Source organism: Seriola aureovittata, chromosome 24 (genome assembly GCF_021018895.1).
Source record: "Seriola aureovittata isolate HTS-2021-v1 ecotype China chromosome 24, ASM2101889v1, whole genome shotgun sequence".
NCBI lineage: Eukaryota > Metazoa > Chordata > Actinopteri > Carangiformes > Carangidae > Seriola > Seriola aureovittata.
The window spans coordinates 9,113,928-9,138,082 of record NC_079387.1 but is presented as its reverse complement, the minus strand read 5'-3'; the positions used below and the strand labels follow the sequence as shown (position 1 = coordinate 9,138,082).

At 43.5% G+C, this 24,155-nt stretch overlaps 2 protein-coding genes and 1 long non-coding RNA gene across 5 annotated transcripts in view; 1 reads left to right on the top strand and 2 right to left on the bottom strand.

Moving 5' to 3' along the window:
• Positions 1 to 1,325, bottom strand: part of LOC130165119 (uncharacterized) — a 1,545-nt gene extending 220 nt beyond the window's left edge. Inside the window, exons 1-3 of one of the 2 annotated variants that reach the window (XR_008826717.1) lie at positions 1,038 to 1,325; positions 833 to 909; positions 361 to 498 (exon numbers count right to left, since the gene is read on the bottom strand). This is a non-coding gene — a long non-coding RNA (uncharacterized LOC130165119). Of the gene's footprint in view, positions 1 to 360; positions 499 to 832 lie in introns of both variants that reach the window. The other variant, XR_008826716.1, reaches the window with a different exon arrangement.
• Positions 1 to 5,212, top strand: part of fdx1 (ferredoxin 1) — an 8,001-nt gene extending 2,789 nt beyond the window's left edge. The window contains exons 2-4 of the mRNA XM_056370054.1: positions 3,647 to 3,771; positions 3,949 to 4,078; positions 4,311 to 5,212. Coding sequence (XP_056226029.1) covers positions 3,647 to 3,771; positions 3,949 to 4,078; positions 4,311 to 4,419 — 364 coding nt within the window. The 3' untranslated portion in view covers positions 4,420 to 5,212. The remainder of the gene's footprint in view (positions 1 to 3,646; positions 3,772 to 3,948; positions 4,079 to 4,310) is intronic.
• An 86-nt stretch (positions 5,213 to 5,298) lies between these two features.
• Positions 5,299 to 23,947, bottom strand: LOC130165116 (rho GTPase-activating protein 20-like). Of its 2 annotated transcripts, XM_056370051.1 has the most exons (18): positions 23,920 to 23,947; positions 21,453 to 21,561; positions 21,135 to 21,351; positions 18,075 to 18,160; positions 16,246 to 16,419; positions 15,956 to 16,105; positions 15,795 to 15,836; positions 15,568 to 15,652; positions 15,363 to 15,440; positions 14,312 to 14,378; positions 13,850 to 14,062; positions 13,580 to 13,752; positions 12,738 to 12,902; positions 12,067 to 12,179; positions 11,782 to 11,974; positions 9,848 to 9,962; positions 8,534 to 9,471; positions 5,299 to 7,257 (listed from the first exon to the last, which is right to left on the bottom strand). In XM_056370051.1, the coding sequence occupies exons 3-18, from the start codon at positions 21,204 to 21,206 to the stop codon at positions 6,499 to 6,501; spliced, it is 3,423 nt and encodes a 1,140-aa protein (XP_056226026.1). In that variant the 5' UTR covers positions 21,207 to 21,351; positions 21,453 to 21,561; positions 23,920 to 23,947; the 3' UTR covers positions 5,299 to 6,498. The 2 variants fall into 2 exon arrangements, with proteins under 2 accessions (XP_056226026.1, XP_056226027.1); XM_056370052.1 differs by lacking the exon at positions 23,920 to 23,947 and having other exon boundaries at positions 21,135 to 21,240; positions 21,453 to 21,557.
• Between the last annotated feature and the right edge of the window lie 208 nt (positions 23,948 to 24,155).

Below are 24,155 nucleotides of genomic sequence, written 5' to 3'. Positions count from 1 at the left end.
AAACAGGGACAATGAGTGTCTTGATGAAGGGGTTGTATATTATGACATTTTTGATCTTTTTATCCCTTAACATACTATACTATGTGGTTGTTCTCACTTTCTAGGCCTTAATACACAATGACATCTTTATGCAGTAGTATAATATGACTTTTTTTGATGCTTTTATGCTTTAATATACTATACTATGTAGTTTTTCTTTTTTTTGACCCAAACTATACTATGGCTTTAAATGACTTTTTAGGCCTTACTATATGTCTGTTTCACAGACTGACTCAATGGCTGGACAACAACAAAATGGGAGCCACCACTTTCAAATGATTTATTTGAGAAATGGAAAACGAGATGTCGGTGGACAAATACCTGAAAGGCAGCAACCGCCATCAGGTCTGCTAGGCGCATGGGAGCCATGAGGAAGACAGTCAGAGAAGTCAGAGAGCCAAGATTTAAAGGGGAAGACACCAGGCTCAGGTGTAGCGCGTCAGGCCCTGCATCCAGCACCTGAAAGGAAAGCAGCAAAAACAAACAGGGATACCTAGCACCCCAGTGGCGGGGTTGTCACATGTCATTTTAGCATTTGAGATTTTGATGCCTTACTATACTACACCATTTTCTCCCTTTTTTGGCCTGAAAATACTATAACATCTCTATACAGTTTAATATTTTGTAGCCACCTCAACAGTCTTTCCAACCTGGTGACACTTAGTCATCCCCCAACAAGTGCACCCATGTGTTCCTTCATCCTACACAGCTATGAGCAATGAAGCACACGGCAAAGTGAGACAATGAGGGTAGCAATGGCCTGGGAGAAGTGCAGAAAAGAGAAGCAACTTACCGTCGGTGCCTCCAACCCGGTCACACTTAGAGTCATCCCCCGACAAGCGCACCCATGTGTTCCTCCATCCTACACAGCTGAGAGCAACGAAGCACACGGGAAAAGTGCAGAAAAGCAACTTACCAGTGATGCGCGGGTCCGCACCCGCAGATATCCGCGGGTCGACCTGCGCATCACTACAACTTAGCGTGAAAAGCGGCGTTACCCCCCTCGCCCGGCCTCTGTCGGTTTCCTCTGCTCGGTTGAGTCGCGCAGGTAGAGTCGCAGGTCTTTACCCACGTCGGTCTTCACACACGGAGGTCTTCACACACGGGTTGCACGCGGGCTGACGCTGGCTGACGCTTCAGCGGTGAGCTACTGCTCAAGTACCACACTGCTGATTGCTCCAAACCTGTCAACGGCCAATCGCGTCGCAGCGGCCGAGCCTCCTCACGGCTGCACCTCGTTGACTCCTGATTGGATCCGCCTCCTCCTCCTCCTCCTCCTCTCTCTCTCTCTCTCTCTCTCTCCCAGCTGACAACACACAAAAGTACAAAACACAATTAATTAATCGCTCACTCCCTCTAAAATGACTCTGTTCTGAGTAAAGACATCAAACAATCATTGGAGCTCATCTTGGACTCTACAACAAAAGCCTTTGCTCTCCACAAACACATCCACACCCATAGCCATAAACAACAAACTCTTAACTCCTGCAGAAACACAAACAACACCGTATTCTGATGAACAACTTCATCAGCCGGTCCCAGACACGCCAACAGAGAAAGAGACAATCTGTAATTAACTAACTGCTGACTCATCTAAACAACACACGAACAAATGACTGAAAATCACTAAAAATACACAGAGCAGTAATGAACTCCTGTTACTGAAAACACATTTTACTACAGTACAATTCAAAACTCTGCATGAAACTGTTCACACATAAAAGTACCACACAACACGGTCTCTCAATAAACATGTTACATTTTCTTTCCCCAACAATCAACTTCCTGCAATGAACCCTTGTCGAGGGCCCGGCGACCTCCTGCAGACCTATCAGGAGCTCGCTCTCACATCCTCAGCATCACTTCTCTCTGCATCCCACACACACTCATCCCAGAGTTCACCTCACACCAGTCATAAACCATTAAAGAAGTCCATTGTAAGGACATGCAGAGTAACAGACCGGCGATTGACACTTAATCTTCCCACCGTCGAACGAGCAAATTGACAGGAAACAGAGACAAAGGACCTTCTCCTGCAAACAGTCCATATTTTCAGCAAGTCAGAGAGACACGGAACCGGAGCAAGGATCAAAGGGTCGGCTCCGGAGAATCGACCGAGGGAACATAGGCAAAATCTCCAGTTTGTAAAAACAAGACAAGTGACACCAAAAGGACTGATTATCACTAATGTGTGAATCCTGGCCTCTCTGTACCATGCATGAACAAACACACACACACACACACACACACACACATCCTTCCTCTGTCCTTCTCTAGATAAGAGTCACAAACTAAAACCGAGTCTCTTCTCCAAGTTCAAACACAGGGGAAGACAGGTGACCCCCCCCACAGGACTAAGAGGTCATGATCATTTCACACGTTGCTAGAAGCAAGAGAAGGCTAGAGCGAGGACAAACCATGTAGAAAACTACAAGCTGAGAACTCTGCTCAAAGCTCAGAGTCCCAGATGACACCACCACAACAACACCACCTCACCGTGGACTCAAACCAGTGGAAAAGAGCATGCTAACACCCCCCCCCCCCAAACTCTCTTGAAGCAAAGCCTAAAAGTAAATCATTTCCCAGTAAAAGGCTACCAGGAAAACCAACACCTGTGCTACAAAAGATTTAAACAGCACATGCGGTAAAAAAGCCAAAATACTCTGCTTTCCTCAGGACACGGTCACAACAGAGAATCCTGTTTATCACGGCTGCGCATCCAAATGTGAAGAACCTCAGACTGCGCATACCTACCGATGACGTTGCAAAACAACGGTCTGAAAACAAGCACTGAAAGGAGATTTGCTTCATCTGTTGAACACGTGGCGTTTGTTCACTACGCTTTTACTGGCAACTTCAACTTTTTCTAGGACCGCAAACATCTTTTTAAGGCACATTGACTTTTCCTCAACACATTGGAAGTACAATTGCTCATCGTATTTTACTCCCCACAAGAGACTACAGGAATCAAAACAACAAGATACCTTGAGAAACCTTGACAGAGCCACCTCAGCCCCAACAAAGCTTTAAACATGACAGCCATTGGAGTCCAGAGGACCTTTGAGGATTTTTAATCAACAATCTTATCGTCAAGCAGAACCTCAACCTCAGTTCAACTCCTTCTCTCCAGCTATATTTTGCTGACTTTGCCTGGCCACTCTATAATCTGTAACTCCTACTGTGTAGTTATTATCAGACAGAGGGTCCCGCACACAACAAGGGCCACGCTCTGGACTTCACCATATCTCCGTGCACACAAATGTTCAAACAGAAGCTAAATATCACTGAAAACACCAGTTACACAGTTGATGTAACCGTATCACCAGAGGACCGTGGTCCAGTTCTTGTCTGTCAAAGAATTAATTTTAAAATACTGCCATCGGTCTCAACAGTTTAGAGCCAAAATACGTTTGTGATCCACCGCTATTTTATGAGCCGTCTAGACCCCTCAGGTCATCTGGGACAGGTCACACAGTTTTTACGCTCCACACATCTGCACCAAACTCTCGGGTCTTTCAAATCACAGCTCCAGACTTTTCTGTTTTGCCACTGACACATAAACAGTGCTCTCTCTCTCTCTCTCTCTCTCTCTCTCTCTGTGTTTCAGGTCAGAGAACAAGGTGACAGTCCACTTCATCAACAGAGACGGGGAGAAGATTTCAGTGAAGGGGTCACCTGGAGACTCATTGCTAGATGTTGTCATTAACGAAGACCTCGACTTTGATGGCTTTGGTACATAAGCAAACATATACATTTTTGGTGTGGGACGGTGTAAACTGATATAATTCACCCATTTCCCCTCTTGCTGCTTAACCATTGTGACGTCAGAAGACATGTAACTGAGCCATCTCTAACTGATCTCATCCAACACATAAAGTCCTAAAAGTGTGTGTGTGTGTTCTGCTGCAGGAGCGTGTGAGGGCACATTGGCCTGCTCCACATGCCATCTGATCTTTGATGAGGAAGTCTACAAGAAGCTGGGTCCGGTTACAGACGAGGAAATGGACATGCTAGACTTAGCCTACGGCCTGACTGACACGTAATGAAACACACACACACACACACACACACACACACACACACACACACAGAAACAGGCCCCTGTGAAAGTGTGATAAGCTGAGTTTCCATAAAAGCCCACTTTCTGGAATACAACTTTACTTCAAAATAAGAGCACAGTGTTACTCAAGATAACTGCACTAAAAAAGGTATAAACTGCCATACTCACCGTAGAGAATTGGACGTAACGTGCTACTCGTTTTTCCCTTCAGATCTCGTCTGGGCTGCCAGATCTGTCTGTCAAAGACTCTGGAGGGAATGGTGGCCAGGGTCCCGGAGAGCGTAGCCGACATCCGACAGAGCAAAGACGAATCTGCTTAGCTGGAAACCTGCTGCTGTGGAACGTAGTTGTAGACAGTGTGGTTGTGCCTGGTCAGAGCTGAGGGTACGACGGTAGGTGTAAATCTGTCGGTACTGCTGTATCCGCTTGGCTGCCACAGCACTGTTTCTCCTTTTTAGAAAAGAAAAGACAAAAACCCTCCCACATTCAGATTAGAGCCAGCTCTCAAAAACCAGGAAGTAAGAATAAAGGACATGGGCTCAAAAACAATAATTTTTATAGACATCAAACTGCTCTGTTACCGTTAGAGAACCTTGCCACTGTAATGTGAGGAATAACTAAATATTTATATATAAACTCTACACTAAGACGAACCTATGATATCATATTGTAAACTAATTAATCTGCCCTGATTAAAGGTTTGTCCATTTTAATCACTTTCAAAAAAAAGACAAAATTTAGACTAATATTTGTCACTAGGGATGACGTGTGGTGGAGGTCCACCTTTAGTTTGTGACGGTGCCTTTCATTATCTAAGAAAGTCTCTTTTCCTTCCCTTGTTGCTATGACGACGTTTACACTGTAAATTCAGTCACATGTGAACAGGGTGAAGGAAAAGCTCCACTGCTGACTGAGATATTTGTGAACCCCCCCCCCCCCCACATATTTTATTTTACTACCTATGTATCCTCCTACTATTGTTGGTTTGATCGAATCCGTCATGTAACCGTATAATTTCATCATGTGATTGTACATAGCTAGAGCACACACACATGTATCTGTGTAAAGAGTGAAAAGTAATGTAATAAAAATAAAAATAATCACCTTTTCTAATGGTGTGTTGACCTCAGTTTGTTTGATCTGGAAAAAAAAATTATACAAAACCCGATTTCTTGCTCAAAATAACAAAATTGATCCAATCAGCTTTTCACTCGTAGCTCCTTTAATTTGCAAAAGCAGAGTTTTCATCTTATTAACACAGTGTGCGGATACATTACATCATAAACACACAATATAACAAAGCAACAATCTCATGGCCTATTTAAACAAAGTTTTTAGCTGCGTAAATTATAAAGCTTGGAAAACATCAATGTACCCGGTGGATTGATCATATTTACAAAATATAAACAATGGGACAAGACGCATGTGACTAATTCTAATCAATACAGGCTTTGTGAAAACCACATTCTTGGCAACGTAGAAAACAAAGATCAAACCTCCAAATAGTGCTACTGCATGTGTCGGTGCTAATGCTCAGAAGCATTTAAAATGTAGTAGTGAAGAAAAATACTCACTGCGAACATCGTCAGTTTAATGATACCAGAGAAGTGTTGAGTAACTACTGTTGGCAAAGAAGCAGTTTGTAAGCATTTCTATTCAAAGCATCAATAGGGAATAATCACACAAACTTATAGATTCTTGGAGATATTATAATCTACACATGCACTGCCAATGTTTAACAAACGTACGATGGTTAGACAGCGTAAAAAGTTGTGTTGGTTCTATTTAATAATGGAAGTAATCAATGTTAGTGCAGAGCACAATCTTTAACCATCCCATAGTAAAATTTAATTTATGGCCCATATGCTTTATAGTGTATGTTTCCAATAATTAAACCAGTTGATGAGAGCTCAGATTATCTTCTGGCCAATGCAACGAGAAGGCAACACCAGGTAGTTTTTAAATTGGCAGGTTTTAACTTTGGCCTGATACAGTTAAAAAAAAATAATAAATGACTTAACCAATCTGATCAATCCATCTGTTTAGACTGTAATTAACTTTCTGTAACATTTCTTTTAATGGAAAAAAGCTCTAGGCAAAGTTTTTAAAAAATGCTTCCAGTCTTCTCTCTCTCTGTCTTGTTAGAACAAATAGAAAGGTAAAACGTATTATAATCTACTGCATGGTTTCAAATAGCTCAAGGTATTTAACCCTACAGAGGCCGGTGTGTGCTGAGGTCTAATGCAAGCTGTCCTTTGAACTAGGAAATGTTAAAGCTGTGTGTGTTTTTGAAAGCTGCAACATTTTAAATCCTTAAGCTGGAAACAGCAGAGACGTCGTTTATGTCTAGCGTCCATCGTTACTCCGTGAAGTGATTTCTGTTGTGCTTTTATTTAGAGTCACACATAGGACTCTTCAGCAAACAGGAGCTGATCAAAGTCAGGCTCAGATTTGGGATCACTGCATCTCTTCAGCCACTCCCTGCGGCTCTCCACCAGGGCGAGCGCCACCTGCTGGCTGCTCTTGGGGCTACTGCGTGGGTGCGAGGAGAAGTAGTCCCTCACTGCTTTGGTGGCGTAGGGGGAGAGGCAGAAACGGGTCTCCGACGTCTCTCCCTGTGGATCCACCTCCGACACCTTCAGTCCTGGGTCGCTGGGCAGCCTCGCCCGGCTCAGGGTGGCGGTTTGCTCCACAACCTGGCGTCCAGGTTCTGACCCGCGGCGCTGGTTGAGCCGGGCTTTCCCCTCCTCCTCCACAGAGTGAGACTTTTGTCGCTTGAACAGGGACAGAGACGGCCCACTCTGCTTGTAAAACAGAGACGGTGACGGCTGCTTCAGCTCGTTGACTCCACTTCCTGTGACGTCGCTGACTGCCGGCGGGGAGTCTGAGGAATGGCGCCAGGGAGGTTTGGGGAAATGGAGGCTCCCTGTAGAGCGGTGGTGAGCAGGGGGGCTGCGTGAGTCCTGTTTAAGATATCGGGGCTTTTGGGGTTCATGGCCAGGCCTCCCCTTCACGTGGCCGCTTCCTCCTCCTCCTCCTGTGTCTTTTGTGGCTCTGCAGGACACTTTTGGCTTTTGTTGGCTGCTGGAGTTCAGCTTTCCTCCTCCTTTCTCCAGGGCGAGTTTCCCAAGTGTGAGCATCTTGTCAGTGGCTGCTCCCTGTTGGTAGAAACACACAGTGTGTTAACCTTTAAGAAGATCCAGCTCAGGGCTTTTCAGCTGCTTCTCATGGCTTTAAATGTGGCAGTGAAGAAGTCAAGGTGCTGACTTCTTACTGGATGCACTGTTGTTGTTGTTGTTGTTTTAAAAGGATAGTTGAAGTTATTTGACATGGGGTTATGTCACACAACCCCAGATAACACATGAGTTACAGCCCAGCACACACAAGGACACTCTGACCCAACAAATATAAGCAACAGGTGATTAAAATCCCAACCTGGTTTAAAGGGATAGTTGGGGTTATTAGAATATTTTCAGCAGTTTATCGTCCTGTGAAAACAGCACTTTCCTTTGGCGCTGAATTATTCCAACCGCTGCACTACCATAATCCTACACACAAGCTGCGGACTAATACCATGTGTAGGAATACAGTAGCTCAGTGGAAGATAAACTGCTGGAAATATTCTACATGAAACTCCATTTAAACACATATTGGATTGTTTCTGCTGGTGTTTCCTGCTGCTTCTCCTAACTGACAGCGCTCTGATCTGAATCTACTGCAGGTAACACACTGATTACCTCACCTCAAAAATAACCCCAACTATCCCTTTAAACCAGGATGGGGTCAGAGTGTCCTTGTGTGTGCCGGTCTGGAACTAATGTGTGATCTGTCTGGCAGTGTAACTGTCACTAGTAAAGCGTGACTGTCTGTCACCTCTAGCTCCGCTCCATTGACGCAGTTTAAAGCTGAATCATTAGTAAATTCCTCTCCTTAAAACAGAAATACTACTACAATACAATCATAATTTCAAATTAAAAGCCCTCCAGGAGATGATGCTAATTGAGCTGTTAAAAGGCTTTTATTGTGCAAGAAGTTTTACTTAAATTGGCAGCAACTGGAAAGATTAAGTGAATAAAAACATTTCTGTTAAAGTGACTATAACGTGATGACCAGTTTATTTTGACAAGATATAGAATTAGCCTTAATAAAAGCTGCAACAACTGTTTTAATTAACTAATCTGTCAATTAATCATTTAGTCTATTAAATGGTGAAAAGTGTCTGTGCATTTATAAAAACATTCAACTCTCAATCATTAAGTTGGATTCAGTGAATGTTGTAATTTTCCTTGATTAAATGACTAAAACAACCAGTTATTAAACCTATCAATTAACTAATTGATCGCCTATTAATTTCAGCACTAACTGAGACTCAAATCCTTTTAATGTAATGTAAATGCTCCAATCTTAATAAGATTAAGTAACTACTTTACTCACCCCAGTCTTGTCCTCCTCCTCCTTCTCTAAGTTGTCTTGTTGGGTTAGTGACAGTCGACGGCCCTTCTTCAGCCAGGAGTTCGGGTGGAGGCCCCTGCAGCCTTTTAAAGTCCCCCAGTTGAGTGGTTCTTTGGGTGGGGAGTCTTTTGTAGTAGTCCCCAGGTCTGGAGATCCACTGGAGGTCAGCGCAGAGCTGATGGTGAAGGATGCAGACGACGCAGAGGTGCTGTTGGAGGGCAGGTGTGTCTTGGGCAGTACAAGCCCCCGTCTGGTCGCACAGGTGTGGTCACTGCTGATGGAGTCCAGGGAGTCAAGGGAGGAGCGAGTTGGTGCAGGGGAGGTGGGGGTTGAGGAGAGGCTGGAGGAGCTGGCCTCCAGAGCTGCTGACCTCCCACCATACAGCTTTGACCCAGACTCACTTCCTCCTCTCCTGGTCTGACCTCTGGAGTGTGTGCGAGCAAGTGTGTGGCTGCTGGGCTTCTTGGAGAGCTCCTCTCCGCCATCCTCATCCTCACCGGTCAGACCATCGGTACTCCCCAAAACACACGGGCGAAACTTGGCCATGTATGCTATAGCCGGCTCGGAGCGCCGCCTCTGTCTGCGCAGACCGTCCAGGCACAGAGAGTCCAGGGTGGTGGAGGTGTCCACGGTCGGCGAGGCCGGGCTGGGGCTGGACAGGTCTGGGTCCTGTCTCTTGCCTCTGGTTCTCTCCAGCGGGTGTAAGTTCAGACCGTGCAGATTGTCGGTTTGGCTGCGGCATGTTTCTGCGTCTGTGTCTTGGTCGTAGTCGCTAAAGGTGAGGATGGAGTCCAGGCTGCCCTGAAGCAGTTTAGCTCGGAGGCGGTCTCTGCTGCAGAAACCAGGCGACCCCCCACTGCTGTTGTCCAACTCGTTCTCCAGACTGTCATAGGACGAGTCGGTCAGAGGGTAAATCCAGTCTAACAGTCGAGAGAGAGAGAGAGAGAGAGAGAGAGAGAGAGAGAGAGAGAGAGAGAGAGAGAGAGAGAGAGAGAGAGAGAGAGAGAGAGAGAGAGAGAGAGAGAGAGAGAGAGAGAGAGAGGACATGTATGAGACAGATGTAGGAAGACAGCAGGAAACAGCTAACTCTAAACTTTACTTAACGTAAACTTGAAATAGAAAGAAACCATGAAATAAAATTGTTTTCTAAGTTCTAATCCTCTTTTGTCTACATGTAAAAATTTAAATATTATTAATGACTCATTCTGGCTCTTTAACTTCTATTTCACTGAGACTTTAAAGGAGCTTTTTTAAATACTAAAGTGTTTAGACACATACAAACAGATGTGTCTGTACCTGATCCCATCTCGTCATCGCTGCGTCTTTGCGGCGGCCCTCCGAACAGAGAGGAGGGATCCTCTCCTAGAATCTGCTGACAGTGTTCAATCATGAACTTCACCAGCTCACAAACCTGCAGCAGCAGCAGCAGACGAGGACAAGATAAGAAACACGTCAACAGTGCAACGATTGTTTTAGCATTTCTCATGGCGGCTTGGAAGCACCGTCTCTCTCTAAAAGCTTAAAGCACATTCTGTCAGGGTGTAAGGTTAGTCTGTCGCAAGGCAGGTATACGTGGCGACATAACCAGGTTCTAAAAAGCTTAGCTGCAGGAATTGAAGAGTTACAGAGGCAGGCAAGTTTGTTCAAGAGGGAGAGAAAGTTGGTAAGACAACAAGAAGGCAAGGCAGCTTAGAAGGTGCTTGTGATTGGGAAATGCAGGTAGATTTAGGAGGAAAGCTTCTTGTTCCCCAGGAAATAGCCATTACAAAGCTAAGGCCTGATATAGTCTTGTGGTCTAGGAGTAGAATGAAAGATATTTCATAGAGCTGACTGTTCCGTGGGAGGCCTTAGTTGAAGAAGCATATGAAAGGAAGAAGCTCAGGTATGCAGAGTTAGGGGCAGAAGCAGAGCAGCGAGGATGGAAAGTTAGGATTTGTCCAGTGGAAGTAGGATGTAGAGGATTTGTAGCAAGGTCTGTTGTCTCTTTGGTGAGGGAGTTAGGAGCAAGTGGACAGAGTGTGAGGAAAATTGTAAAGGACATGTCAGATGAGGCAGCAAGATCCAGTCAGTGGATTTGGATGAGAAGGAGTAATGGTAGCTGGGGACCCAGCAGGGGGAGCACTTAGGATAGATAGACTCTTAGGAGAAGCAAGGAAGAAATCCAAGAAGAGGAAGTGTTTTTAAGTAGGGGGTGTGGCCTGTATTGAATTGGTTTGTAGTGTGTCTTTGGCTGTTTAGGTGAGTTTGATTGTTTGTTTGATGTCTTGGAGAGTGGGGGAGTAGGGGGGGTAGAGCACAGCCTAATCCGGCAGGGGAGAGTTTAGCTCAAAAAGCCATCTCTCCTTGACTCTACCTCCCTCATTCAAAATGGCCACCACTTTCTCCAACTGTTTAGGGGAGTTTGTTTGCTGAATCTGCTTAATCTGTTAGTGTGTTTTGTCAGAGTTGATGATGGTGTTGTTTGCGGTAGCATAGGCAAGATAAAGAAAATAGTCTTGGTGTGAGGAGCAGTGATGGCTGGCATTAGGGGAGTGACTCCTGGAAGTGTCGTGGGACCAACTACACAAAACACTGGTGAAAGGAGGTTCCCACCTGATGACCCCAAAGACATGTTAGTTATCACTGCTCATTAGTCTGTATAGCTAAATTAATAGTTATCATAGGACATGTTAAGCTTAAGGAGCTATTCACTGAGTCTAGTCCATCTTCTGTAGCACAAGCTTTGTGTTTATCTTAAATAAATAATCTCCTGTATCCCGCTTTCAACGCTCTCCGAGCAGCTGCTTGTGTTACAACGCCTCACACTTTGTTCAAAAAGTCAAACAGTTCCTATGAAGCTGATTTGAGACATTCCTGTGAGATAAGCCTGATGTGATACAATAAACAGATTAACAGGAATTAACAAACAAAAATATCTTGTTCCAACAATAACACTCAAGTTTCAGCAGCTCAACGTTTCGTGTGAATAAAACTTACAACAGTCACTTACGCCTGTTTACTGACTCTCTGTATGAACTGGTCGGGATGGCAACCTGGTGGTGTGCAGACAAAACTAACAGACGTCTCTTTGTTTCTGTCTTAGACAGATTTATTTCATTGTGTTGCAACGTAACAATCAAAGTCAGTAAAGCAGGAGCAGCCAACTGTGTCTAGGTCAAATTCCTCAGTGTATTACTGATCTTTTTTTTTAACAGGAGTGTTTCAAAGCTGCATCAGGTACGATGTCTTACCTTCTTAGCTCCTTCTCCCTCAACCTCAGGGCTGCAAGGCGCTCCGGGAGGCCAAAGCATGCTGGGAGCAATGCACACCGATAAGTTGAAACTCGTCATTTGGTTCTCGTGGGCGTTTCCCCGGATACCGTGCAGCACGGCCAACAGGTAGCGCAGCAGCAGGGCGTTCTCTTTGGGCAGCCGACAGGTCATCCTGCAGGAAGGCACGTCGGGGGGGTTAAGGAGAGGCTTCTGGGAAACATGGACGCCCTCCAATAGTTAAGGGATGTTGCGTGTGTGTGTTACCTCTGTATGTCCTGCACCTGTTCTTTCTCCTCCTCCTCTTCCTCCAGAACATCCATCCATTCTTCATACAGCTCACAGCACAGCAAGCTGCCCGGGATGCTGCGCAGGAAATCCTGAAAACACACACACACACACACACACACACACACACACACACACAGAGCAGTGAATCAGGACGATTTATGTTACAGAATCTGTCACTCAGAATAAAAACCTCTCTGTGAGTCATTGTGGATTGTTCCACTTTGTGTGATTGAGAGTAATCTGCATTAAAACTGACTTGAGACAATACCATGACTACACATGAGAGATCGCTGTTCTGCTGTGTAAAGACGTGACATAGTTTAGGCGCTCGTGTGTGTAATCCCTGCAGATAATAAAGAGATTATAATCCAGATTACATGATCAAGACAACCTCAGCTCCTCTGCTGTGAACAGTTTGTCCTGCTAACGTAGCTGTGGCGCGTCACACTGAGGCTGCGCAGGACGGAAGCAGATTAATGTGCTCACAGATGTGGGTCACTAAGGTAATTAACACAAATACAAACAGTTCTCGAGATAAACAAGTCAGACTTTTCCAGATTAACGTGAAGGGAGAAACATAAAGGTGTTTTAATTTACCAATTGATCTTTAACTGAAGTGCACGTCTACAAACACGCATCCTCGTTACCTTAAAGACTCCAGCTATGATGAAGACATGTTCACGTGTCAGAGGAAGTTGAAACACGCCGGCGTCCAGAGAGTCCCGCAGCTCCCTGACCGCCCGAGCCCCCGCCGGCCGCCGGAAGATCCCCCGTGTCCACGAACCCTCGTGGTACAGAAACGCCAACATGTCCTGGTGGAAGAGGAGAGCGAGTGAGGGAGAGAGTTCCCACATATTTTTACACCAACACAACACTGAGAACACTTCCTGGACTTGTACTTTAACTTGTGTCACACCCTGTTTCTTTGTCTTAAAGTCAAACTGAAATCACACGTGGTCAAAAATAATTCTACTCTTTCTCACTGTTGATAGTTTTTCACCGTTAAAAGCAAAAATCGAATCAAGTAACTGATAAAATACTGTGAGCTGCAAATTGCTGCTTGTACTACAATTAGTATTATTACTAAACGATATGCAAATAAAATCATATTACAATTATTGTGCATTTTATTTTCACTGAAAATGATGTGATTTTTGTTCTTGTTCCTTTCTGTCTGGAGAATAGGATTTATTTCAGCTTCATTTATGGTTTATTCTGACTCACTTAATCACCTTAATCAAAACAAAATGTTAATTTCAATATTAATTATTCAGCCCTAATTGCCACTATTATTAAAGACTCCTTCCTCATCCAAACGTGAGTTCTTCTTAAACAGTGTATAAATGTTCAAACGTCTGGTTTTAGAGAATGAGATGAGAAACTAATTTCTAACTTGGTGATCATGTTGAAAACTGATGTAGCTCGAGTCATGAACTTGTATTTAACGTGACCTTAAAATGATTTTGTCCGTGTAGCGTGCGTCACTCACCATCACCGGCTTTGGCAGAGCGTCCTCCACACACACGGAGCTGAGCGGCCGGGCGAACAGGCAGCCGCGGGGCGCGCTGGCGAGGGACAGCTCGTTCAGGTGAGAGGAGGAGCCTCGCCAGAAAGCCCAGGTGATGAGGGAGCGCCTCCTTTTAAACGGCTTCTGACACCAGTCTGAAAAGACAACACGGTATCCCAGAATGCCTCAGAATAAACACTCAACATCAACAACATTTTTCATTCAGACAAACGACACAGCGGACGCACTCACCTGCAGGTAAGTGCTGTTGCAGCGTCTCAACAGGCCGTGGCTTCAGGATGAACTGGCAGTGCTTGTACACCTGCAGCTGCTCCACCTGCATGGCCTTCTGTCTGTCCGCAGGCGGTGCAGCGGCGTCCCTGCCTCCAGCGCCACCGCCGCCGCCTCCCTGGGACGTGTTGTGTCTCACATGGCTCATCTGGATGCTGAAGGGAAACTCATGACCTGAGACGGAGGAGGAGACGGCATGAAACAGCTGTTGTATAACATTAATCAGTAAACACTCGCTGCCACGAGCGACATCACACTCTTTTCTGGGAGTGAATGGTACCAGTGTCTAAACAACATCTCACCCTGTTTATTGTTTATGTCCCTGACGCCGTGACAGAGGTGAACAAACACAATCTGATACATGAGCAATAATTTCACTACAACAGGATCTGATGATATCTAGCGTGGACCTCGCTCACTGACCTATCAGAGGATAGGGGGTGTTGTCCCTCTTGGAGATGACCCACAACTGGAAGTCTTTCACATTTCCCTGAACAAAACAAACACACAGTCAGAAAACACGAGACGCAAACACTACGAGGCCTCGTGGGACAGGAAGTCATCGGAAAAAAACCACATCAGGCAGAGCGGGGAGAAATGTATCAATGAATCGTATTCACTTCCAGTTTTTCACATGCTGTTTGTTTACATCACAAGGAACTTGTGCAGCTGAGGAGCGGAGGAAGACCACAGGGCTCGTGGGTAAAACATTTGTAGTTTGTGTTTGGGCTTGTTGGTGAAGAAGATGTCGCCGCTGCTTTTATCCTGAGCTGCACCAATAAATCTGAAACTACACAAACACCTAAAGGCTTAAACAACCGAAACTTCTCATAAATGTGAATTACACTCGTATTTAGGAAACAGTGTCAAGAAACAGCGGCCTACAGCTACACCTCAATGATTACCGTAATTACTTTTTTAATGAACTGTTTTCTCTGTAAAATGTTACTCTACAATTTACAGTGGTAATCTTCTTATTTTTTATTGCTCTATAACGTCCCATAAAACAGTGACGAGCCAATCTCAATGCTACAGTCTTCAAATCACTGTTACAGCCCCGAGTCCTGATTTTAACTCAACTCAGAGCGGAAGTTGAAGACTCAGACTTCTTTGTTCCTTTTTTTATTGATAATAATTTGGTGTAAGATATTGATATCTATATTTATATTACAACATTCTTCAATTTCATAGAAAGGCAGGTGGTTGGTGCTAAGATGACTTAAGAGACGCCCTAAATCAACCTTGATGACTCAGACTGACTCATAAAGAACATGCAGCTAATGTTTTTTAATTATCAACACTGTGTCAATTGTTTTTATTAATCTCATTTGTCTATAAAATGTTGGGATATTGTGAAAAATGCCCGTCACAGTCTCCAAACAGTCCAAGGTGCATCTTTAGATTTCATGTTTTCAAAAGTGGTTAACTTTCTATCAATTAAATATGATTAAGCACTAAGAGTCTTGATACTCACTATGATGCCGAACTGCTGCAGAGCCAGTCGGATCACCTCATTGGTCGAGTCTGAGTTGCTGACAGGAAGCGTCTTGGTCTAATGGGAGGAGACATTCACATACAACATCAACAGGACATCACTTTACACTGCAGGGAAAGTATCACTACACACACACACACACACACACACAAAAGATGGAGGATAAACATTAAAATAAACCTACAACAGCAAAGGTGTTGATTCCCTTCCCGTACACTCTCAGAGGGATGGTCTTAGGCTCCTCCTTCTCTTTTTCTTCTTTTATCCAACTGCAGGGAAAAACAAAGTGGTGAGATTTGTCCTGACACACACACACACACACACACACACACACACACACACACACACACGCACACACACACACACGCACACACTCAGTACTTCATGCTGATGTGTGAAGGCAGAGTTTACCTTCTGAGGGTGGAGAGCCATCTCTCTTTCTGTTCTGTGGAGCTGAGGGGAACATGAAGTAGAAACATCAAAGAACATCAAATGTAATTACAGCCTGTGTGTGTGTGTGTGTGTGTGTGTGTGTGTGTGTGTGTGCGTGTGTGTGTGTGCGCACATGTTACCTAAACGTTGCAACACAGTTGGAGGTGGGCCAGCCCATGACAAAGCTCCTGTCGGGGTTGGTGCTTCCCTCACACACCTCGTCCATGCAGCCTGCCGTCCACATCTCACACACACACACTTGGGCCTTCTGCTTGAAGTGGTTGGCTGACCTGGGAACACACACACACACACACACACACACACACACACACACACACGCTCTAATTTTAACCTTAGACCCAGGTATAAACCTACTTCAGCGGTGAAGGACACGAGGAGCAGCCAAAATGTTCCTAAACTCGTGCTTTACTTGGCTTTGGCGATGACCAGGATGTCGGTGAACAGGAAGAGGTGTCGGTCCTGAGTCTGCATCCCCGTCTTCAGCTGCGCGTGTCCGTGGAGGAGAAACGACCTGTCAGAGCTGCCGAGGAAGGACTGGACCAATGGACAGGTCTCGGGACACACAGGAACCAGGAAGCTCTCTCTGAAACACAAAACACACGGGGGCCACATCACTGACGCTCGAACTGAGCACAGATTCGACGTGCAGCTTGTTTTCATTCAATGCAACTACGTCATATTAACCGACAGGAGGCCGCCGGGGAATCTCCATCTCAGACCACATTTCCTGTAAACTACTTCTGCTTCATGTTTTATGAAAAGTTTCAGATGAACAGCAAAAAAGTCCCGTCATATGTGGATGAGGCTTCTTTAAAAAATCTAATGTTGAGTCTTGGTGACATGGTGATTAATGCAGGTATGTGAGTCTGATCTTTGACTCAGAGCGGAGGTGAAACACTGAGCTTGATTATATGTTTGTCACACACACACACACACACAGGACACAGTGATATCCTCGCTGTAATGTTTCAAAACCACTCTCTTATTATACTGTAACTTGCTTTTGCTTCAGCGTGACTCACTGGTAATGCTAAGCAGCAGCTAACTCATTGGTCCAAGCCTCTCTGTCATATAAGGAGCTGTTCTGAGGTTTACAGCGTTAGTTTATCTACATCTACGATGGGTGTCCACGGCCTCTTTCATTAGATTATCCAATTCAGATCTCTGTCTCTATCCCTTCACCACACACTAATTATCTCCCCCACCGTTGACAGATATGTACATTGAGTTTGCAAGATCCACATTTGACTTGTGTTCTGGATTCAACAGACACCGACCCGACATCGAAGTCTCTCGTTATGTGAACTGTGTTACGTGCTGTCAAGTCACGTGTGATTAGGCAGAGAGTCGAGAGCAGTAAGAGGTCAGGGAGAGAGTTTCAGAAAGTCAAATCTAAAGTCACAGTAAAATTAAACCTGCAGCTTTAAATTGATGCTTTTCCAATGCAAGTTGACTGACTTTCCTGTCTCTCTCACTGCACCTGTCAGAATAACGCCAAACAATAACTAAAAAGGTGTAAAGAAGTCATTTCATTTCTCTAAAACGCATCATTGCTTCCTTCACTTGCACTTAAAGACCAATTAAAACCAAATCAAAGAACAGAAACAGCAGAAAACAGAGATTAACAAACGATTACAGACGTGATTTCAGATTACTCTGACAGTTATGTCATAAAACACACATTCACACTATCACCTCGCTCCGTCTTCCGGAGCAGAGGTGGCAGCTGATTATCTGTGTGATTATCACCTCTGTGGCGCTTTTTTACGGGGGGGGGGGGGGGGTTGGTTTACTTCCTCTTCACTTTCCCAGTCCATATGTTCAAAGACAGACACTATTAATAGCTGCCTGATCCTCTGATAAGTCTGGTTACAGAGGGATTATCTACCAGAGTGGATTCAACACCTCACTCAGGGCATGTGAGTGTGTGTGTGTGTGTGTGTGTGTGTGTGTGCACGTGTGACCTCTGTGTGAGAGAACCGCATGAGGTCTGTTTGTGAGGATGTTTAAACTGACCTACTGTTGCGTGTTGACACTGAACATCAGCGCACATCTGGTGGTAGACTTACAACATAAACACAACTGAGCTGTTTCCTGTTCTAGAGATCCTGCATTTAATAAGATTGATGCCACTTTCAGAGCTAATGTACAAATCCATACGAGCTCATGTTTACTCATCTTGTTCTGTGTGTAAACAGTCAGTGTGAACACAAACTGGGCCAAAAGCAAAGCCAGTACCTGGAGAGAGTCTTGGACCTGGTGAGAGCCTTGGTGATGACCAGAGACGGAGCAGACTGACGGCGATAACTCTGACACTTCAGCCGCTAAAAGAGACAAAACAAAGTTAAAGAGCACGTTAAGTGACGGAGATCAGTAACAGGGAACAATTGTGAGGTCTGTCTTTCCCATTAGTCTCCACTTTAAAGTCTAAAATCATCTTCAAGACACTGTTTATATCGTCAGTTTCTCTTTTTCTTTTCTGCCAAACTAAAGAGGCTCAAATCCCAGCAGCAAGTTTCTCCATGTTTACGTCATGTTTACACTCTCCTCATCCGTGACACAAGCGTCCTGATGTTCAGCACATTCATCACGGCACTCGGACTGACCGTGGCCTCCAAAACGGCAGATTGAAACAGGAGAATTTAAACACAGAGGAATGCCGGAGCATGAAGATTAGTTTAGGGTGACGACATTTTACAGTCTGCGGTGCGTTCGGCAGCTCCCGTCTGTCTCTGACCTTTCTCACACCTCAGCCAAGTGACTTTGCTGCAGAGAAAATACTGGAAAAATCTTAGTTTAAGCATGTTTAAGTGTCAAAACCCAGCATGTATCGGACCCTCACGTTACATAATTTTGCATATTTGTGGTGCTACAGCGTACACATATTCATCACTGCATAATGTTGTCATAATACAAAATCATTAGAAAAGTCTCTACAGTTGAAATGCTGTAAGACTAGATATTAATATATTGATTTAATCCTCTCTTCACCATTGTTCTGCACCCCACCAAAACTCAACACGTTGAGATCCTACTTTTCTCTGCTGGATCCTATTATCCTAGTTTCCCCACGGCAATCATTAAAGTTTCATTTAATCTAATTGTAGAGGGATTTGCGAGTGTGAAGCAGGGTGAGAAAACACCATTATATAACCACAGTTCTTTCATTGTATGTCAGATTAACACACTGTGAGACACGGTCACCTAATTTTTATTGGCCTGATGTGCAGTCTGAGTTTTTTACATTTAGTATTTTCAAGACTGAAGTTTTAAATCTGTGGATCTGTATTTTATCCAGACTGGATCATGATGCGAACAAGTCTGAATACAGTGAAGTATCTGTCCATCTCGCTGCAGCTGTCTACCTTGAAATGTGATAATTAATGGCAGTTAGCAAGTAACACTGTAACCACAGCGGCTCCAGGACAAACCAGAGCTCAGCTGCATCATGTAGGTGAAAACAGACTCAGTTTGATTCTGTTCTGCTTTAGAGAAATTAACTGCTTGTTTTATAAATGTTAAGGTTTAATACGGTTTTCCACTTCATCTCGTACCAGTGAGTTACAGATGTGTGTAAACACCACGTTTACAGCCATGCTAGCAGCTTAATGCTAACATCAGCATGCTAAGTACAGTGTTTACAATTTTCAGTAACTGAGTTTAGCACGTTAGCATGCTCACATTTGCTAATTAGCACTAAATACAAAGTGGGAGCCTTCCGATGGGCCGCTACGGCGTGCATGGTGAGGGTCACATGACACAAACCAAAGGGAAGCTAATGGTTAAGAAACAACTGGATTTAGTTCTGAGAAAAGTTAGTTTAAGGATCCCTGCAAAGATTTTCAATAACTTACAGCTGAATTATCATAAAACTCTTGGGTCTGTCACTCAAAACTCCACCTTAACCTCATGTTGGCGCTACAGGAAAAAGTCAGCAGGACGAATCATCATCTGGGGAACATGAATGTCTGTACAGATGCTACTCCATCCAGCAGTTGTTGTGATATTTGAGTCTCATTTGTCTGCAGATCTTTAAACACTTTAATAAGTCCAAACGAATTAAAAGAGTGAGAAAAGATCAATCTTCCTCCATCCTACAGCAGCTCGTCCACACATTTTTGACATTTCACAATGTAATATCATTGATTTAGCCAAGTCACACAGTGGTGAAACATTCCTTACGCTCCAGCCGCAACATTACAATGTCACATTTCAGCCCTAAAAATACACCGACATAAGCTGACATGGAGATATGGGTTTTTCTGCTGGGAAACAAGTCTATTGACCAACACCAGATCGGCTCTAATGTAACTGACTGTGTCACAACACTAAGTCATGGTTGGAAAAACCAAGTGTTTGCAGAAACGAGCCTCATCTAACTTATTACTCTAACTGATTCTCACTGGTGGTAACAACATCTCTGGGCCATTTCATTAACTCGGGTTCAATTCAGGTCAAAACAGCACATTCCCAGTGATCAATGTATTTATTCATACAGCCAAAACTTGTCATGGCAACACAGAGACGCTGGAGAACATGTGGGATCAATCATTGACGACAACAAGGACACAGCACAGTGAAGCCTGACAGATTTCTGTACATTACTCTGGCGTCTTACAGCCTCTAAAGAGCAGACTGACTAACCGATCAACAAATTAATCAATAAATAAAACGAACAGAAAGATAATATGTAGATTTGCATAATATTATTATGCTGATATTTTTCAGCTGGACGTCATGTCATCTGTCAGTCTCAGTCACCAGTATAAAGCAGATGCTTTAAGATGAGTTATAGTTGTTAACTAATCTGATAGAAATCATTTATTGATTGGTTATTAATGATCATTTGCCTGGTTTAAATATGTAACTACAGTACCTTCAGGTAAGTAGTAATCTGCTTTGTTTTACATTAACTGAATTATTGGCTATTAATCACCAATAACTGTCGCGTTATTGACGGTATATGAACTTTATTCTGGTGATCCACTTCCTGTCGGTCAGCTGCAGGCTGTTGACTGTCCTCGCGGAGGCTTGGTGTGACTTGAGTAAAAATGCCTTGAACCCTGAAGTCACCCTTCACCGAAGACACAACGGCCTCTTTCATATGTCCGAGAAAATACCATCGTTTTTCTCACTTCACCCGGTAAATGACTCTAAAAGAATCTGCCTTTAAACAAACTGCACGGTCTCATCTACGTTAATTAAACCCGAAATAAATGAGGGAATAATTTGCGTCCTTAAAAATTAAAAATCAGACAGATCTTTTCACTTTAAAAAAGAGAAAAATAAAAAACATACCCGTTTGTTTTCCTGCTGTCCTCCGCCTCGGCTGACACTGTCCTGTTGCTGCTGTGGAGACATGTTGTCCATCCAGCCTCCAGACGCCCTGCGGCTCACTGTCCCGCTGTCCTCAGGTGATGCAGGGGAGAGAGAAATCCCATTAATAACCTCCGTCTCCGGGAGAGAGAGACCATCTCAACACAAGCTCGGAGGAAGTCACTGAAAAACTCTCAGTCTGAAACCAAGGACGCAAAGAGAAAGGAGGGAAAGTTCAGATGAATAAAGTTAATAATGATAAAATAGTTCAGCTGATCCAACAGTTCTCTGTCTCCTCACCATCAGTGAAAGGCTGTGCTGTAACCAAAGCACCTCCTGTCTGGATTACCAGGTGCTGTGCCACTTCTTAATGCGTCTTTACGCACAGAACGGAGGCGGCGCCAATACGCTGTAAAAGAAAATAGGTCCAACTATTTTTAACCAAATTACTCCATCCACTTCACAGGCACAAACAGATGTACACTGAAACAAACAACAGAGGAGGTGAGGTTTGTTTGCTCTGGGCATCAACTTCTGCTTTAGTTCCTGACACCAAATTATTTCACCCGTTTTATTGATCAGACTGAAAACCACTGATGTCTGTGAGCAAAACAAACATTTCTCATTTGTTATGATCAATTAAAACTGAAAAATATCAGCTATCACAATTAAATAATCATGGTTCTATTTTCCACCTCCGGTGTTGATGTTGACATGCAGAGTTAAACATACTAGTGTTACATACATATTAACATCTTAATATCTGAATATATTGTTTCACCTGTTTAATAATAGTCAAAATTATCATTATTTGCCGCCACTAAAAAAAAAAGTATATCCATATAATCCCAAATAAGTCTATTAGGATTTCTGTTACTGAGTCTTTGAGAGGTTTCACTATGGTTCCACTATGTAGAAAAAACATACTGCAGGTTTCTGTGGCCGAACAAAAATGAATATATATTTGTTGCATGCATAAGATACAACATATAAAATGTGGATCAGTTTCTTATTTGGTTGTGTAGAAACACTTTCTGACATTTCGAAATGAATCAAATCCCTTCCACTTCCACACTCATCTACACGCGGAGTTATTGTGTGTTCTGCAGGAGCAAGCGGAGGTTTAAAAGCAGAGACTCAAGGCAGTATAGATGGACACAGAAGGATCCTGGGAACATTTCTTTTCTGCACTAAAAGACGTTATTTAGATCCAATAGGCGCATGTTTATCAGATTACGGGTCTGATGTCAGTACAGTAGCTCCAGGCTCTCCATCAGTCGGAGGCCACGTTATTAGATTCAAGCGTCTCTGGGAAACAGTCGTGAATAGTAGTGACTGTAATGTAGGCCATAGGGATGTAATGTAGGGCACATTCAAACCTTAGATTCTCCTTCAATTAACTACAAACAGACTTTATCTTTTCATTTTTTGATGCTGATATACACGAGTTGTAGTGAAGAATGAGAGAAACGCAGATCCACACGTTATTATTAGAAGTAAATATTGGATCATATGGAGGAAGGAAATCTAGACAAGGTGGATTTTAAAAGGGGAACGTTTTTACAAATAAGGAAAAATAACTATTGCCCCAAAGAAAAAGAAAAAAGTGGGCCACAAACTGGGCTAAAGAAGAACGAGGCCACAAAGTGAATAACAGAGACACCGAGTCTTCGTTCCCCAAATTGGCCGCAATCAGCCCCGTTAAAACTGGATCACTTCAATGATTACCTTCCCTCGTGTTGATAATGAACAGCCTAGGGCACGGCAAAGAAAAGCAACACGTCTCCCGACCTCCCTGCCACAAAACACACTTTCCTAACCTTAAAACATCAATCAGTGTATTGTGAGTGGATCAAAAGGCTGGAGACTGAAGTCGTCCCTCGCGCCTCGTCACGCGTCATATTCAAGTCACCTCGCGCGGAGATGAGCGAGTGTGACTGTGGATGAAGTGAGGAGAGGAATCAATAACCTGCACTACCTCTGCAGATGAACCACACACAAGGTACAGTACATGATACAAATATAACACAGGCTGCTGCAGCATAACAATTATATTTGTACATCAATTACACAGACGACCTAATTAACTAATTAAGCGTTTGGTTCTAATTTACTGTCACAGCATCTGATCTCATTTATTATCTCAGTTCAAACAGCTGAACAAAAAAGCCTGATAACTTTGACAAAGAAAGTGCAGACAGTTGGATAATGTCAAGAACAAAATCTGAAAATGAAAACAGTGATTTTCAGCAAAAATCTACAGTGAATCATTTACAAGCATTAAATCAGAGGCATCGACAACACAGGGTTTTAAAAATCATCTTTATTTAATGTGGATACAACAATATTTTTCGAAAAACCTACCTGTGGAATCACTCACTGATCAAATTCAAGTTGTACAAACGTCATTTAAGTCGCTCTCATTTAATAACCTTCAACTCTGGAACAAGCTTCCTGATTAATTTGGACTCGCAAAAATCAGCATCTTCTATTAAATCGCTTCTAAAAAAACATTTCTGTCACAATGCTTTTAAAAACCTCTTTTAAATATTTCCCATATTCTTTTAAATTGCTATTTGTTATTGTTTTTAATTCTATCTTGCATGTGTTTGTTGCTTGTTTTGTTATTTTATCCTTGTGAAGCCCTTTGTCATTTTCATAAGTGCTATATTAATAAACTTTATTATTATTAAATCATATTTACAAACTGTATAACACTCCACCAGGACAGAGTTTTACTGTGTGTGTGTGTGTGTGTGTGTGTTACCTATTCCTTGTCCGCACCATCACTGGAGGCCGTACACGAACAGGACCTATAAAGAGATAAGAATGAAGACAATTTAATACAAATATTCTTTTAACACTGAGCTTCAGTGTAAAAGTGACATTTCATAAACTGTGTGTTATTTAATGCAGCTTGTGTGAATATCTGTGTAAGATACAGATGAACTAGATGACAGCGGACATGAGACCTACGGGACCAAGCTGCTGACAGGACACACA

Coding starts and splice junctions, on each gene's coding strand:
- LOC130165116 (XM_056370051.1), bottom strand. CDS start 21,206: ATGGACAACATGTCTCCACAGCAGCAACAGGACAGTGTCAGCCGAGGC. Junction 16,106..16,245: donor CTGGTCATCGCCAAAGCCAA/GTAAAGCACGAG, acceptor GTGTGTTCCCAG/GTCAGCCAACCACTTCAAGC. Junction 12,903..13,579: donor CTCTGCCAAAGCCGGTGATG/GTGAGTGACGCA, acceptor CTCTTCCACCAG/GACATGTTGGCGTTTCTGTA.